Source organism: Primulina eburnea, chromosome 8 (genome assembly GCF_022965805.1).
Source record: "Primulina eburnea isolate SZY01 chromosome 8, ASM2296580v1, whole genome shotgun sequence".
Classification (NCBI taxonomy): Eukaryota; Viridiplantae; Streptophyta; class Magnoliopsida; order Lamiales; family Gesneriaceae; genus Primulina; species Primulina eburnea.
Window position 1 is genome coordinate 31,713,686 of NC_133108.1, and position 15,688 is coordinate 31,729,373.

Genomic DNA, 15,688 nt, shown 5'->3' on the forward strand with positions numbered 1-15,688 from the left:
TTATCAGGGGCGGAGGGACATTAGCTTGTACCCGGGCTAAATTTTTTTTGAAAAAATTTATAGGTAAATTTTGTATAATTTTAGAATAATATGATAATAGCCCGGGTATATCAATTTAAAATATTTAAAAATTTTAGAGATTAAAATTCTAGCCCGGGCGGAGCCATATTTCTGGCTCCGCCCCTGCCTCTTATTCACTTCCGATTGAATTTTCTCATTTTCTGTCGTTTTCCTGTCCATTCATACAACTCGGTGAGCGGTGATCATATGCATTAATAACTTAATATAAAATGAACAAATACGGACTTCATGCAACCAAAACGATGCAAACTACGACTCGCACGATGCATTAAAATACGTAATTATGACCTCTATCAGCGCATGAAGTAAAACTGTCAGAATTATCACCATATTGTTGTCGAAACTCATGTCCCCGTGGTAAGGACGGCGCCGGTTGTTTTGTTATCTTTGCTTAAATGCTTAGTGTGATTGTGATGCCCGAGACGAGCAGCTCGTGAGCAGTAAGATATCTCATCGCACTTATGTTCTTTGATTCCCTCACTTCAACAAAGGAAATATTGATATAAACAGGCAGAATCAATCTGTTAAGAGTAAATTAAGCAGCTTGGTACAACGTAGAACTTGATTATTTGAGTTAAAAAAAAAAATCGTGGGCTGATGAAAAGACTGAAATTTTGAGAATGGAATTCAAGTTGCCCAGAGGACAAGGAAGAAACTGAATAAAGGGGCTATCTTTTTCAACATTTGGGACCAAAAAAGTTGATCAAGAATTGGTCCTGCATGAGCAGCATAATTTCAACCAATTCCTTTTCTGAGATCCAGGCTTGTTATATATCTTGGATGCATTTCTCTGGATAATGATATGCATATAATCGTGGCATGTGCAAGCAGGTGGAGATATCATAATAAACAAACTGCCATTTACTCTTATTGAGAGAAAATTATTAAACTGACAAAAGTGATTCGAAATGTGGTATATATATTTTAAATAATTGTATAAACAATTAAAAGTTTCAATTGTTTATTTTTATGTAAACTAATAACATTTAATCTTCATGAGATAAAATTAAAAAATATAAATATATAGTCCCTGTAGACTGCAAACTAACCTGATTTATTTTTATCACAAAAAAATATAAATATCATGTGTCTAAGATACGTTATAGATTATATATTATGTGAATGAATAAAAATAAAGTGGACTTCAATTAAATAGTATTTTTAAATAGATTTTTCTATAAAATTTGGAAATATCGAGGGAAGAAAAATTATAAAAATTTGGATTTTCTAAATGAAAAATGCAATGATGATCTGTGCCGGGATTTCTCAAAACATAAAAGATTTTAGGTTATGCTATTGATGGATTTGAGAACAGATTTCAAGTAAAAGGATTTCAAATTTCTTGATCTATTTGAATGAAAAAACCTGAAGTCAATTTTAAATCTACTTCATACCAAGTTTATACAATTTTGATGATAATAACGTTGAATTTCAAATAACATTCACTGAATTTAAAATACACCCACAATAATTGTCATTTGAAAGTATCTCTTGAATCCTACCTAAATCAAATTCATCATTTCAAACATAATCTATTGAAAATTCAAGTAATTGTCCCCATATTTGACAAATTATTGTTTTGTTGGATCATGAAGCATGCAAACGAAACGCATGTTTCGAAACATGCATTTGTTTTTCCTCACCAGAATTTTTTATAATTTTATAAGCATATTATAATGGAATAAAGATAGAACAATAAGTCTCACATCAGGAGGAATTTTGTAAAATTTTGAAGAACTTCATAGCCCTTTGATGTCAAAAGATCTGAAGAATATGATTAGAAGGTTCAGCTAAACCTCATCACTACTTCATTTAGGAACAAATTCCCCCAAAAGACAAAGTCAAGACAGTATATTTTCAGGAGTAGCAGAAAAATGAGGCCGCCAATTTGAAAAAATCATACAATCAGTAACCTGGCATAATCTCCTAAATAAAATCATAATTTACAATAAAAACAAAAGTCGGTTGAAGACAAACTTGCAATTACACGAGGAGACAGCGGTAGATAATTTTACAGGACACAATATACAACTACCAATAAATTATATCTGTAAGATTGGCATCGTATAAAATTCCACTACTACTTCACTAACCATATGAACATGCTTTCTGTCAAAATCACCAATGTCCGATAGCCACGCCTTTACGGTTTACATGAGAAGCTTTCTAAAGTTCTCAGTAGCGTGTTAAGTTTCTCCACTTGTCCTTCAAATCAACCTAAAGAAACCAATTTCAATACCTAGGGTAAATGAAGGTAAGAAATCAAATATAGTAATAAGCGACAGCAGAATTACCTCGGTACGATCTTCAAATACGTCATGGTAGACAGTTAGGATGACCTTCCAGTTTCCTTTTCCATACCTTCAGGATATGGTAAATATGAATTAGCACATAATTCATGGTAAATTCATATGTTACAAGACTTGAAGTGAACCGAGTTTAGGGGGAAGTAGAATAGAAAAAACAAATGAGAACTCAAGCAAAAATGGCTCATAATAGGAAGCATTTTGCAGAGAAATTTCTCAGTTCATAAATATCATAGCCATTAGAAATGCCTCACATTTAGAGGTGTTTATGCTATGTAACGGGTTTCTTAACAAGAATTACAAGATAAAGGTGGGTCTAGAGAATAACAATAAGAAACAATATATATGGATCTACTATATGAAATAAAAAATCATAGAGCATACTTCTCTACTCCAGTCCTCAAAGTGTCTTCTTCCAAAGGACTCCATTTCCTAACTTTCCTCCTCTTTTTAAAAGTTTTGATTTCATATTTGTTGAGAGGAGAAACACATATCGTCCTTGGGCTAGGTAACTGAAGCCTAACCCCGTCTTCTTCTGAGTCTCCACGTGAATCATGAATTGAATCCTCCCACTGCAAGATTCGCAAATAATAATGAGACATGACACTGCACATAAACTAAAATAATAGATTGCAAGATCACTTTTTCTCCATCAACTTGAAAAACTAAAAAGTTCAGGTCACGACAACAAATGAAGTACATAAAACAATAAGCAAAAGTTACTTACCTCATGCGTACGGGCAGAGCTGTTTCGTTTCATCAAACTTGGTCTATGCATATTATCCACAGTACATCCATTACCATGAACAACTCCAGCACCATCCACAACTAAAAGGTTAGCTTCAACATGCTCCACTTCCATGGGATCATGACTCATACTCTGCCCTGCCACGTTCGAGATACTTTCTGCAAGTCGTAATGCATCAGGAAGTGGATCCTTCACAACTGCTTGGAGTTCCAATGAGCTGGACTCCAGAGCTTCCCGAACTCTATCAACTTCCGAACTACGTGGTAATTTATAGTTTCTATATGACTTTCCTGTTTTAGTTGAATTAGAATCAGCAATTTTCACTCCTCTGGAACGATTAAAACCAGCAAGCATGTTTTGGGCCTGAAATTTTCCCTTTTGAACATCTATAAATACAAAACAAAGCAATTGCTTTAAAATATGGAAACTGTAATCATTAGATCTGGGATTGGATTTGCAGAAGCCACACAAAGGCAATATATTTTATTTAAACTTGAAAAACCATTTGGTACCATTTTGTGTTTTTAATGAAAAATAGAAATGTAAGATATTTCCTGAAAATCCTTAAGAGTCTAAATAAACTGTTTCTATTTAACTTCACCCAGTCACACAAATTCTAGTTTTCTGCTTCCCATTCAAGTGAGCCACAAAGTACAAAGAATAAAAGAAAAATGTTAAGGGTGAAATATATCCATCAGCAGACAAATGATATGCTCATAAAAATGAACAAGGGTAACTGACTCTACATGAGAAATCGAATTGGTGGTGGGGATGATATTGCTTGGGGATTAAGATATTAACTTTCTTAACTTTCCATTAAGCATATTAATTCTCCCAAACATAATCATCTGCATGACAAATAGTATTATTTATCTATAAATAATTCTTATGATATCTAATCACTTTAATAGTCACTGCATAATTTATCATCCATAATCCCGTCACCTCAACCAACCTAATTGAATAGAAAGATACATTCTCAACTTCCACAGTTAGGATTCACTACATTGATTCTTTCCTTGCCACAAATTATATTAAGGTGAATCCTATCAACAAGATGCTACTATCTGGAAAGATAGAACCTAAAAATTGAAAATAAATTGGCACTTCGAGTGTCCTTCGGTCCATAAAGAATTGAGGAAAGAAGAAATTTTTTTGGTGGAAAAATTCTTATGCGTGTGATTACATTTCGTGTTAATGAGGTACAACACATACCTAACTGGGCCATAAGATGGGCCAAACTTGTATATATTGGGCAACCAATTACATGCTCGCATCAATCCTTTATCCCTTGAAGAAACAACTATAAACCTTTCAATGGAAAACTATACAAGTAAACACAAACAAACCAACAAACTCGGACAACAACCGACACATGCAGGCGTACGAAAAAGAGAACATAAACAAGAGCAAACACACTTCCAAACACAAGTTCTTCAGGCATTCCATGTCATGAAAGCTTCACAACTATCACCTCTACACCTTAAGTACAACAAACCACTTGCACTTGACTCTACTGCAACACATGAATTCAAATCTGCTCGCTTATTTTTTCAAGGGATCCAATCTTAAACCCTGTGGAGCCCATAGTTACAAACTTGATGACAAAACCCAAATGAGAAAATGATGCCACATATAACACCTAGTACCTCCATTCAACTTCGCTATAACCAATTCCTATTCAGTAGAGCCACTAACAATGTGACATGTATAGTTGCAGTGGATTATAGCTTGGAATTTAGAGCAGCTATCTGACGTAATTACATTGTCAATTTGGTATTTTGATCCCAATCCTTGATTTGATCTTTATCCCCTCCTTTTTTAATCTAATTGTGTGCATATTCTTAGTAAAACATCCAGAAATTATTTAATTCATGAGATTTTGGAAATCTCGTTGAAGTGTCATCAAGAAATTTCAAGAATGTATAGTTGTTCTATGTGGTTGTAACGACCCAAATCCTTATTTGAATGAAGTACTAATTAATACATGATTAAATAGTTGTTAATTAAGCATTATTAAAGAATTGATTAATTGGAGATCAACATGTTGGTATGCATTGAATTTAAAATAGATCATCCAATCTATTTCAAATTATATTATCCAGAGAAATCCAACTAAACGAACGAGATTATGACACGTGACAGATAAGATTGAGTTCGGATCTTCTAAACTAATCGGATGCAACCTATAAATAAAAATTGATTTCATTTGTTTCCTACACCGTTTTTCCTCAGTTTCTCTCTCATATTCTAGCATGTCCCTTAGGTTTTTAGCTAGTTTATAGGGCAGTTTAGTCATAGTTATGAAAGGCGAGCGCCTGGCTGCGCCTAGGCGCCAGGCGCACCTATTGTGCCTGGGTTATGACCCAGCGCCATTAAACAAACGCGCGCCCCTATGCAGAAAAACGCGCGTATGTGCGCTTTAGTATAATATGATTAGATTCAATATATATAACATTATAACTCAAGCCCAATAAAATTAAAAGCCCAAAATACAAACAACAGCCCTGCATAATGTTTTATAAAGCCCTACAATCTGCATGTGCCGGTGGTGGCTGGCTTATGGGTGTTCGACACCCGAATTGCAAGTGTTCGCGGTGAAAGTTCTAAGCCTCACTTGTAGCTCATCTGCTTGTGAACGAAATTGGAGTGTGTTTGAACATGCGAGTACTAAGTATTAGTATTTAATGAAATATTAAATACATTTATTATTTTAAAGCTAAAATTAATTTGTATCAAATATGTGCAGCTTCATTCCAAAAGAAGAAACAGATTGGAGCAAAAAAAATTGAATGATTTGGTTTATATCAAGTATAATAGGACTTTGAGGTGCCGATATTATATGCGTGATACGATTGATCCTATTTCTTTGGCCGATATAGATGATAGTAATGAATGGTTGATGGGGGAACTACATTATAACAGTGGTGACGAAAATGATCTCGTGTTTGATGATGACAGTTTGACTTGGAGTGAAGTTGGACGAGCTTCTGGGGTTGATGAAGATGCCTACAATTTTAGATCTCGAGGTCCATCCTCTACAAAAGAAGCAGCGGCCAGTACTAGTACATTAAATACGTATAAAAGAAGATCCACTATCCATCGTTATAACAATGAAGATGATGAAGAAATTGATTTTGGTGAAAACGACAAGGAATCAGAAGGATACAAATCTGGAGCTTCAGCTTCTGGAGATGATGATGATGATACAGTTGGGGAGGATGAAGATGTATTTGATGATTTAGATCTTTGAAGTTTTTTTCTTAATATACTATGATGCACTTACGACTTAATAATGAATTTTAGATAATTGAAGTTTGTTTTTTGTTATGATTTATGCTACATTATCTGTTAATTGATTTTTATTTATATTATTTTTTATTTTTGTGAATAAGTATTTAATTTAAATAGTATAAAATACTTTATATATGTTAGAATTTTAAAATTTGTGTCAAATGCGCTTTACTTCGGTAAAGCGTGCGCTTCGCCTCGCGCCTTGCGCCTCAGGCTCCAACGCACCCTAGCGCTTTAGTGCGCCTTGCGCCCCAAATAACTATGAGTTTAGTGGCGGGAAGCTTCGGAGCTAGTGTTGACTCGAGGAGGGGTCGGTGAACCAGAACACGCAGATCGAGACGTCATTAGGGTGCTGACGATGGACGCATATATAATCCTAAAACTTTAAATAATGATTTAAGAATAATTAGAAAGAACTTTGAAGCATGTTCAGTGATTTTGGATCTCGCTTGATAGTAATTTCAGTATATTGGTATTGTCTAGGTTCAGACGAGTTTCTGTCAGATTGCTTTAGTGATGTACTTGATGTATTGAATGAGATATTCAAGCATAGTATGCACACTTATATGCTGCATATTTATCTATTATATGATGATATCTGTTTTACTGCTTTGACGTATTATGCATGGCATATCACATTGGGCCTTATATCTTTTGAGATATATCTCGTTTGTTGGGGAACTCGGTTCTGTTTTGTATTGTGGAAGGTGGGTATCGAAAGCTACAGTGTCCGATGGGACCCGCGAGCTCCGATAACCCTGAACATTGTAGGTCCACGGCTTGATGATGAATGTAGGAGCAAAACATGTCTTGGGCAGATCAGAGACTACATACCCAAGCGGCTCTAGACTGAGCATAAAATTTTTGACTTGATCCTTGATACCCGAGCATATGGTATTTCACATGCATCATATCAGTTTATATACTCTTACACATGATTCTAAAATTCGCTAGGCACTAGTCGGGGGCCAGATTAGCGCCTAAAGTCTAGGCTGCCTAAACGGGGACTAGGCGTCGTTAGGCGGATTCCACAATATCAAGAGACTTGTAATGGTTCTTACACTAAATTTCAGCTCAAACTTTGTTAAAATCCAATTGACACCTGGTTTATTCCTCCTACTTAAGGCGGATCAGAATAATAGGCAATGCAAAAGAAATCAAAATAAAGAAAAAAATTACCTTCAGGTCTGGTTCGATTTTGTTATGTGTGCAGAAATAAATAGACAACGAAGATGAGAGTAGTGTGCGCAAGCCAACAAATCGTGATTTTAAATGGGCTTTCAATCCAAAAAAAAAGTAAAAGCACGAGCTTATAATTCTTTCTTATGGCATGTTCTAGTTTAATTCGGCTTTCAAAATTAAAAGCCCAAAAAATTTTCCCAAAAAAACCTTAAACGCCTAGGCCCGCCTTGAACCGCCTAGACCCGCCTAAGACCACTTAGGCCTGCCTAAGAGCGCCTAGGCGCCCTTGCCGCATAGGCTGGCCGCCTAGAACCTTTTCGGTTTGGTCAAGCGACGCCTAGGCGGTCGCCTAGCCCAAGTTTTAAACCACTTCTTATATTATAGTATTGGACGATTGTCGTCCACGTCCTTGTTTTCATCTTAGACACCCCATTCCATGGGGGCAAGTTTTAGGTTGTATGGTTCGTTCGGCCAAGGCAGTGGCAAGTGCAGTTGGTTTTCGGTGGTGATCCGGTGTTGGTTTTATTTCGTTTCTCCTATTCTCGTGTATGATTATGATTCGATATTGGTTGAATTGATTGATTCGATATTGGTTGTATTAATGTTCAAGAATGCGATTATTGTTCTTTTTTTCGTTTTGGTTGTTAGATAATTAAATTATTTGGTTCTGTTGTTTAATTGTTATTATCAAGTTTAATTATGCATATTAATTAATTTGTTTAGCAGCGGCTCAGGTAAGAGCAATACAGCGGTGCTTTCTTCATCGTGAATCGACGTTGCAGATGAATGATCTTCAAAACATGTTTACTTAGCAACATCTTTCAGTTACTGCACAGTCGAGTTCTCGTGGTGTTATCTTCATTGGGGCAATGATGCAGCATTTAATTGATCTTTGGAGGACTATTACAGATAAACAATCCTGCTTCAGCAACAAATTCGAAATTCTGCAATTCGGACTGCCGCGGCTCTAGGAGATCCATCTCTTATGCAGTATTTAACAAATTTGAGAACAAAATACTCGGATTTTTCTCACCAATCTAACCCCTATTGCATATCTTTGTTAATGCAGGAGAAAATAGATTGAATTCACAACCCATGAATCATCACTCAACGAGAGCAACAAAATGATAAAACCTGAATATTGAAAAATAAAATTGATACTTTGAGTTGCCTTCATTCCAGAGAAAAATAAGGGAAGATGCGATACTTATTTGTCGGAAAAATTCTTATAAATTTGTTTAGTTTTTTTGCCATTAATAGAATACAACCCATTACTAACTGAGCCATAAGTCAGGCAAAACATCAACATATTGAGCTGGGCAACACATTACTTTTCGCATCACACAACTCCTTCCTGTTGACAACGGACGTGTAACTCTACCTTTTTATAGCATAAGATAGATTCACACTTCGCAAGCTATTAATTGGTATAAGTAGAAATGGAAATGGTCGGAATGTGGTATGATGAAAGATGCAAATGAAAACTGCATGATGATGAAAATATTGACAGTTATGAAGTCTGCAGCAGTGAGATGCCGCCACATTATGATGGATGGCAATTGATCAAGTGCCGCAGATGATTGACAAAGACTTCCGGGTTGAGTGTTCGCTGGAGGTGAGGAGTGGCAAGGAAAAATTCTAAGTAGATGAGTCATCATCAGATTCAACATCAACCTCATTATGTTGCATCGTCCAACCGACATCTCAACCTAATCAAACGAAGTTGTCCCACGTCCCAATAAAGTTTTCATGACATTATACTTTTGCAGAACACCTTTTTCTGTAAGGGTTCTGCTCCTTGTATGGGAAAAACGTTCTAAAAAAGACTAACTGGTCACCTCCTTTCAGCTTCTCTATAATGTCTAAACAAAAGCATTTGATATATATAAAAAAAACAAGAAACGGCTAAATTACCAGTCAGGTTCTCAGTAGAAATCTTTCGCATGCAGGAGAAACCTTAATAGCATAAACATGGTTAAAACAAGTTGATAAACAAAGATTCTATAATTAGTTTGCTAGCCCAACTTTTTCGATTAACCATGCAGGCCCCCAAAGAGATAATTATTAGCTATGATTCTTAGTAAAGAGTCACCAAAGAATTCCAGTTTACCTGTGATCTCTCCAATGTCACTTACTAATTACAGAATTTACTGATTGAACAACTATAAATTACCGTTATTAGGTACTCCAGCATCTGTATTCCGTTCAGTGTAATGAGAAGTTTCTTGATTTTCAGCGATCGGATCACTTCCACCCATTAGTAGCACATCCTTCAGAACCTCGTCATCCTTCAATCTCTGCGCCACCAACTCAATAAAAGAAGGGCCCATTCTCTCCCTCTCTAGTCTTATATAACCACTAACAGCCTCAACCGCATTAACCATCTTACTCCTCTTCAAAACATTCTCGCAAGCACCATCCTCCCACACCGCAGCTTCCATTTCATCCTTCCAACCCCACAACTCTTCCGAACCCAATCCTCCCTTCCCAAACAATCTTTCCATTCTCCCAACCCTTCCCCTCCACACCCTCTTCACCGCCTCAAAAAACTTGAACTTCCCATTAATCTCCCCACAATTCTCATTGGCTAGATACCTCACCGTACATTCAACAGCCACCGCGCAGTAGGCACGCTTCATTTCGTCTGCAACCTCTTCAGTTCCTCGTTGGAATGAGAGTTCTTCGAGTCGCTCCAAGACTTCGAGAGCACTTTCGGAAACTGAATTACGTGAGACATCAGAATCGAGTTTCCTTAACAGAAGTGATATCTTAAGGTTTGGTTTATCGTTTGGGAGAGGAAGAGTGCGAAGTAGGGTATTGAGCGTGCGATCTTCTAACGGTTGTCTGAGGAGGAAATCGAGGATCCAATTCGAGATATCGGGATCAATATCCATGCCGGAGGATAAAGCGTGCAAACCCTGATTCGAAGATAAAATCGAAACGAGGGATTATTTTGGTATCCTTGTTTGCTGGGAGTGCAATTTGAATCCAATCTGTTTCAGTTGGAAAAATAAATAAATAATTGTAAAATTGGGGGCTCGAAATATTTTGGTGTAACTAGAAAAACGGGGCACTTTAAAAGCTAATTTAAGTAAATTTTAATTTTAAATATTAGTCTTTTAGAATTCAAATTTTCATAAATAACATCCACTTAAAAAAAATTATTAATTAATTAAAAACAAAAGAAGTGTACAAAACAAAAAGGAAAAGAAGTGTACAAAACAAAAAGGAGAGAAAGAAAATGGATTCTTGTTGCCTCCATTCTTCTCATCCTTCTCACAATGATTCTTCTTTCTTCATCATTCATTCATTGGTCTTTTCTTCAATTTTTTTCTTCCTCTACATTAAGCAAGAGAATATTGTAGTAATTTGTTTTCCTAAAAAAAATTTCAATTTTTCTCAACATTGTCAAAGATTTCAAATCAGGTGTAACTTCTAATGACATCTCAATTTTTTTTATTGATTTACTGGTTTTTATTACAATGTATATATTGTAAATATAATTTTCATATATTTCATTCTTAATTGTTTGGTCGCCCTAATATTATGGGTTCATTCACTTAATTCTGTTTTCAGTCGCTCCATTATGTTTTCAGTCGCCCACATTGATATATTATGTCATCCGATTATATGTAAATCATTTAATTTTTTTTTTTGAGACAAAAAATCATTTAATTTTTATGACATCTTTAATGTTTATTTTGTATAGGAATGACGATCATCCAGATTTTGATTAATTCTAATGGAGAGTGGAAGAATGATGAACAAGGAACTTATACATGGTTATCCGAATATAAAGAATGGACAGATATGTCCATTGATGATAGTAATTTGACCATAGAATGTAATTGAACATTAATAATTTAGTATGAATGAATCAAATATATTTTGTAATATTCAATCTATGAAAGGTTATCAAATTAATGTTTTGTGGACTATTTACTATATTATAGTATATTATAATCGTGTGAGTATAAAATATAAAAGTGGCGTAAAATAATTTAAAGAGCGACTGAGTGATATATGATTCTTATAATAGAAAATATGAGCAACTTCATGTTTGAGGTCTATTTACTCTATTTTAGTATAGTATAATGGAGTGATAGTGTAAAATATAAAAATAATATCATAATACAAATAGCGAGTGAGAGCGACTGAGTGATATATAAGTGATCTAATAGAACCACTTGATGTACTAGAAAATATTGTATTTTGGAAGTGGAAGGTTAGATGATTTTTTTTTTAAATGTAATTGAACATTAATGATTTAGTATGAATGAATCGAAGATATTTTATACTATTCAATATATAAAAGGTGATCAAATTAATGATATGTGGACTATTTACTATATTATAGTATATTATAATCGAATTAGTCTAAAATATAAAATTGACGTAAAATAATTCAAAGAGCGACTAAGAGCGACCGAGCGATATATGATTCTTATAATAGAAAATACAAGCAACTTCACGTTTGGGGTATATTTACTCTATTTTAGTATAGTATAATGGAGTGATAGTGTAAAATATATGTCATAATACAAAGAGCGACTGAAAGCGACTGAGAAATATATGAGTGATCTAATAGAACCACTTGATGTACTTATAAATATTTTTTTTAGCTTATTTCACACTATTTTTAATTTTATAATCTCTTATCCATAAAAATATATCATAATATATTAAGTAGCATATAAAACATCAGCTTGCTCACTATTTTCTTACTATATAACTCAGAAGCCATTCGTCGCTCCCAGTCGTCATTCGGTCGCCTTCAGTCATTTTTGCCTTATTTCACACTATGTTTAATCTCGTAATTTATTATCCATGAAAACGTACCATAATATAGTAAATATGATATAAAACACGAATTTGCTCATTTTTTTTTATCATATCACTCAATCGTCATTCGGTCGCCCTCAATCGCTTTTTAGCTTATTTCACACTACTTTTCATTTTATAATCTCTTATCCATAAAAATATATCATAATATATTAAGTAGTATATAAAACATGAACTTGCTCACTATTTTTTACTATATAACTCAGTCGTCATTCGATCGCCCTCAGTCATTTTTGCCTTATTTTACCCTATGTTTAATTTCGTAATTTCTTATACATGAAAACATACCATAATTTAGTAAATAGGATACAAAACACGAATTTGCTCAATTTGTTTTTACTATATCACTCAATTGTCATTCGGTCCCCCTTAATCGATTTTTAACTTATTTCACACTATTCTTCCACCTTCTACATTTACATCAAAATCACATTTTCTTTTCCTATATTCTACATTAATATTATAATTCACAGCACTATCATCCACATTTCCAAAATGCACATAGCTGTCATTTACTTTTTCTCTATCAACTACAATATCACAAATCTCAATTACTTCCACATGCAAAACAGGTCTAGTACGTTAATTACCAATTGATAGATATGTTCTCAAGGATCGTGAATTTCGTATATAGATTGGGCATGGTTTGCAAGAATCTACTTCTGGCAAATAACTCAATGGCAATTCAACATCTGATTTAGCCAGACCAAGTGTCTCGTATATTTCATTCATTACACATTCTATGGTCAAATTACTACTATCAATGGAAATAGCTGTCCATTCTTTAGATTCGGATAACCATGTATAAGTTCTTTGTTCATCATTCTTCCACTCTCCATTAGAATTAATCAAAATATGGATGATCGTTATTCCTATACAAAATAAGCAATAAAGATGTCATAAAAATGAAATGATTTAACATATAATCGGATGACATAACATATCAAAGTGGACGACTGAAAACAGAATTGAGCGACTGAATCCATAATGTTTGTGTAATGCCCGAGAATTAATCACGGTTAATTAACAATTATTGAGTACTAATTTAATGTGATTATGAAAGGGCTAACCGAGACACGAAATGAGATCGCATGTGAAAAGGGAAGTGCGAGGGCAGTAGCATTGGCGCACATGCGCGACATATATGCGCGCACATTCGCGAGACATCCAGAGAGGTCGGCGCACATGCGCGACGTGTAGGCGCGCACCTGCGCGGGAGGTCCAGAGGGCTTCGCGCATCTGCGCGGAAATGAGTGGCGCATCTACGCGAGCTGCCAAGGCCGAGACCAGTAGGTCTCGCGCATATGCGCCGGTAATGTCGCGCATATGCGCGAGACATGCAGAAGGGAAAATTGACATTTGGCTTGTTGGATGTACGTGGGTATATATATATATATATATATATATATATATATATATATATATATATATATATATATATATATATACTGTGGCGCCCCAAATCTCGCCACATAATCATGCAACATGTGACGTCATATGCATAAAAATTTTCTTTTCGACGACGTAATAATATAATGCATATACGACAAAATAGTGCAATCACCACACTATCTACGTCAGTGTAGCAGAAACAGTATAATAAATACACACATACAACTCAAATAAGATAATAAGATATACTGTCTCTATCTACTATCAACTACAGACCTGTTAGACTAGACACACCTAGTCCTTCACCACTATCTTGTCTCATGCATAGTCCTGTAACCTGCCCAACAGAAACAGCCCTCAAAGGGTGAGCATATACAACAATCATCATCGTAATACATAACAGTTATATTAACAACATAAAATATAACTGAAATCATAATAGAAATACCCCCTTTGCCGTTTCTGGACAATCAGCCAACAACAACATCACAATGCAACAACATCGACGATACGTCGCACCCCAACACCGGCGACAGCAATATCGTCGAACGAATAACAACATCCACGATACGTCGCACCCCAACACCGGCGACAGCAATATCGTTGAACGAACAACAACGACGTGACGTTTCCCAACAACGACAGCCAACAACATCAACAATAATAAACAACAACAAATATAATATCAAATCACCCATATCCAGTGATTTACCATCGTTCAACACAATAGTATTCATCAATACTAAACAATAACAACATATGCTCGTACGTCAACACGTACCTGATAATCGAGTGTATATACAATCTGGCTATTTCTTTGATCCTGAGGCTTGTGAAGGATCTAAATAATTCAACAATAATTATCAGATCATTGTCACCGTATCAACACAGTTATAACAGCCTCAATATATAACATCAAATAGCCCAACAACAATTAATTCAACAAAATATAAAACTCGATTATAAATTCGTATTGTTCAACAATTTAATATTCTGGTGTATTTAATTCACAATACTACCATCAAATACACCCTAATTAATTAACTTCAAATAATAGGCTATTTTACAACATCCGTCAAATTACGAAAACTTTATATCAACGTGTAGCCTATACTTCGTAGACTCCGAATATATCATCAGAATTAATAACAACTGACAAACAACTCACCAAATTTTAATTCAACGATTTAAAATCCCTAATTATAATAAATTAGGAATAATTCTAAACAACATCACTATAATCTTCTCTACTTCTTTAAAATCATACACTATTCAACAATCTTCAATTTCAGTATGATTTAACAATTTATCGGATTTATTCCAGAAATTGACGAATTTCAAACATCACCAAAAATATGAAATTTATATCTCTAATCGAAGACCTCGTGTCAACGATCCCAGAACTGAAGTCGGTTCGTCGATTAGATAAACCGATAAGTCGCACGATCGAAAAGAAAATCAAAATATTATTTCTCTCACCTCTCCGTTCATTCTACTGTGCAAAGTGATTCTACTGTGAAAAGTGAAAGAAACTCACGTGAAGTTTCAAATTTATCTCATTTTTTTTAATATTATATTATATTATATTAATAAAATAATATAATATAATATAATATAATATATAATATTTAACATTTTAACATCAGTATATCATTTTGAACCAATCAAACGATCAAATTTTCCAAAACTCAAAACATGAAACTTCTATATCTTTGAGTTTTCTACGTCATATCCAAATTTCAAATCATTTGGACTTCATATGACCAAACTATGTCATATTTCTCTCTTTAAAATTAATTAATTATTTAGTAATCTCACATTACTAAATCAACAAATTGTGATA

General features: G+C 34.5%; 1 protein-coding gene across 1 annotated transcript; it reads right to left on the bottom strand.

Annotated features, from left to right (window-relative positions):
• Positions 1-1,983: 1,983 nt before the first annotated feature.
• LOC140839383 (uncharacterized) lies at positions 1,984-10,653 on the bottom strand. The gene is made up of 5 exons (XM_073206045.1): positions 9,785-10,653; positions 3,115-3,521; positions 2,772-2,959; positions 2,376-2,442; positions 1,984-2,298 (listed from the first exon to the last, which is right to left on the bottom strand). Exons 1-5 carry the CDS (start codon positions 10,503-10,505, stop codon positions 2,257-2,259), a joined length of 1,425 nt encoding a protein of 474 aa, XP_073062146.1. The 5' UTR covers positions 10,506-10,653; the 3' UTR covers positions 1,984-2,256.
• Positions 10,654-15,688: the final 5,035 nt, after the last annotated feature.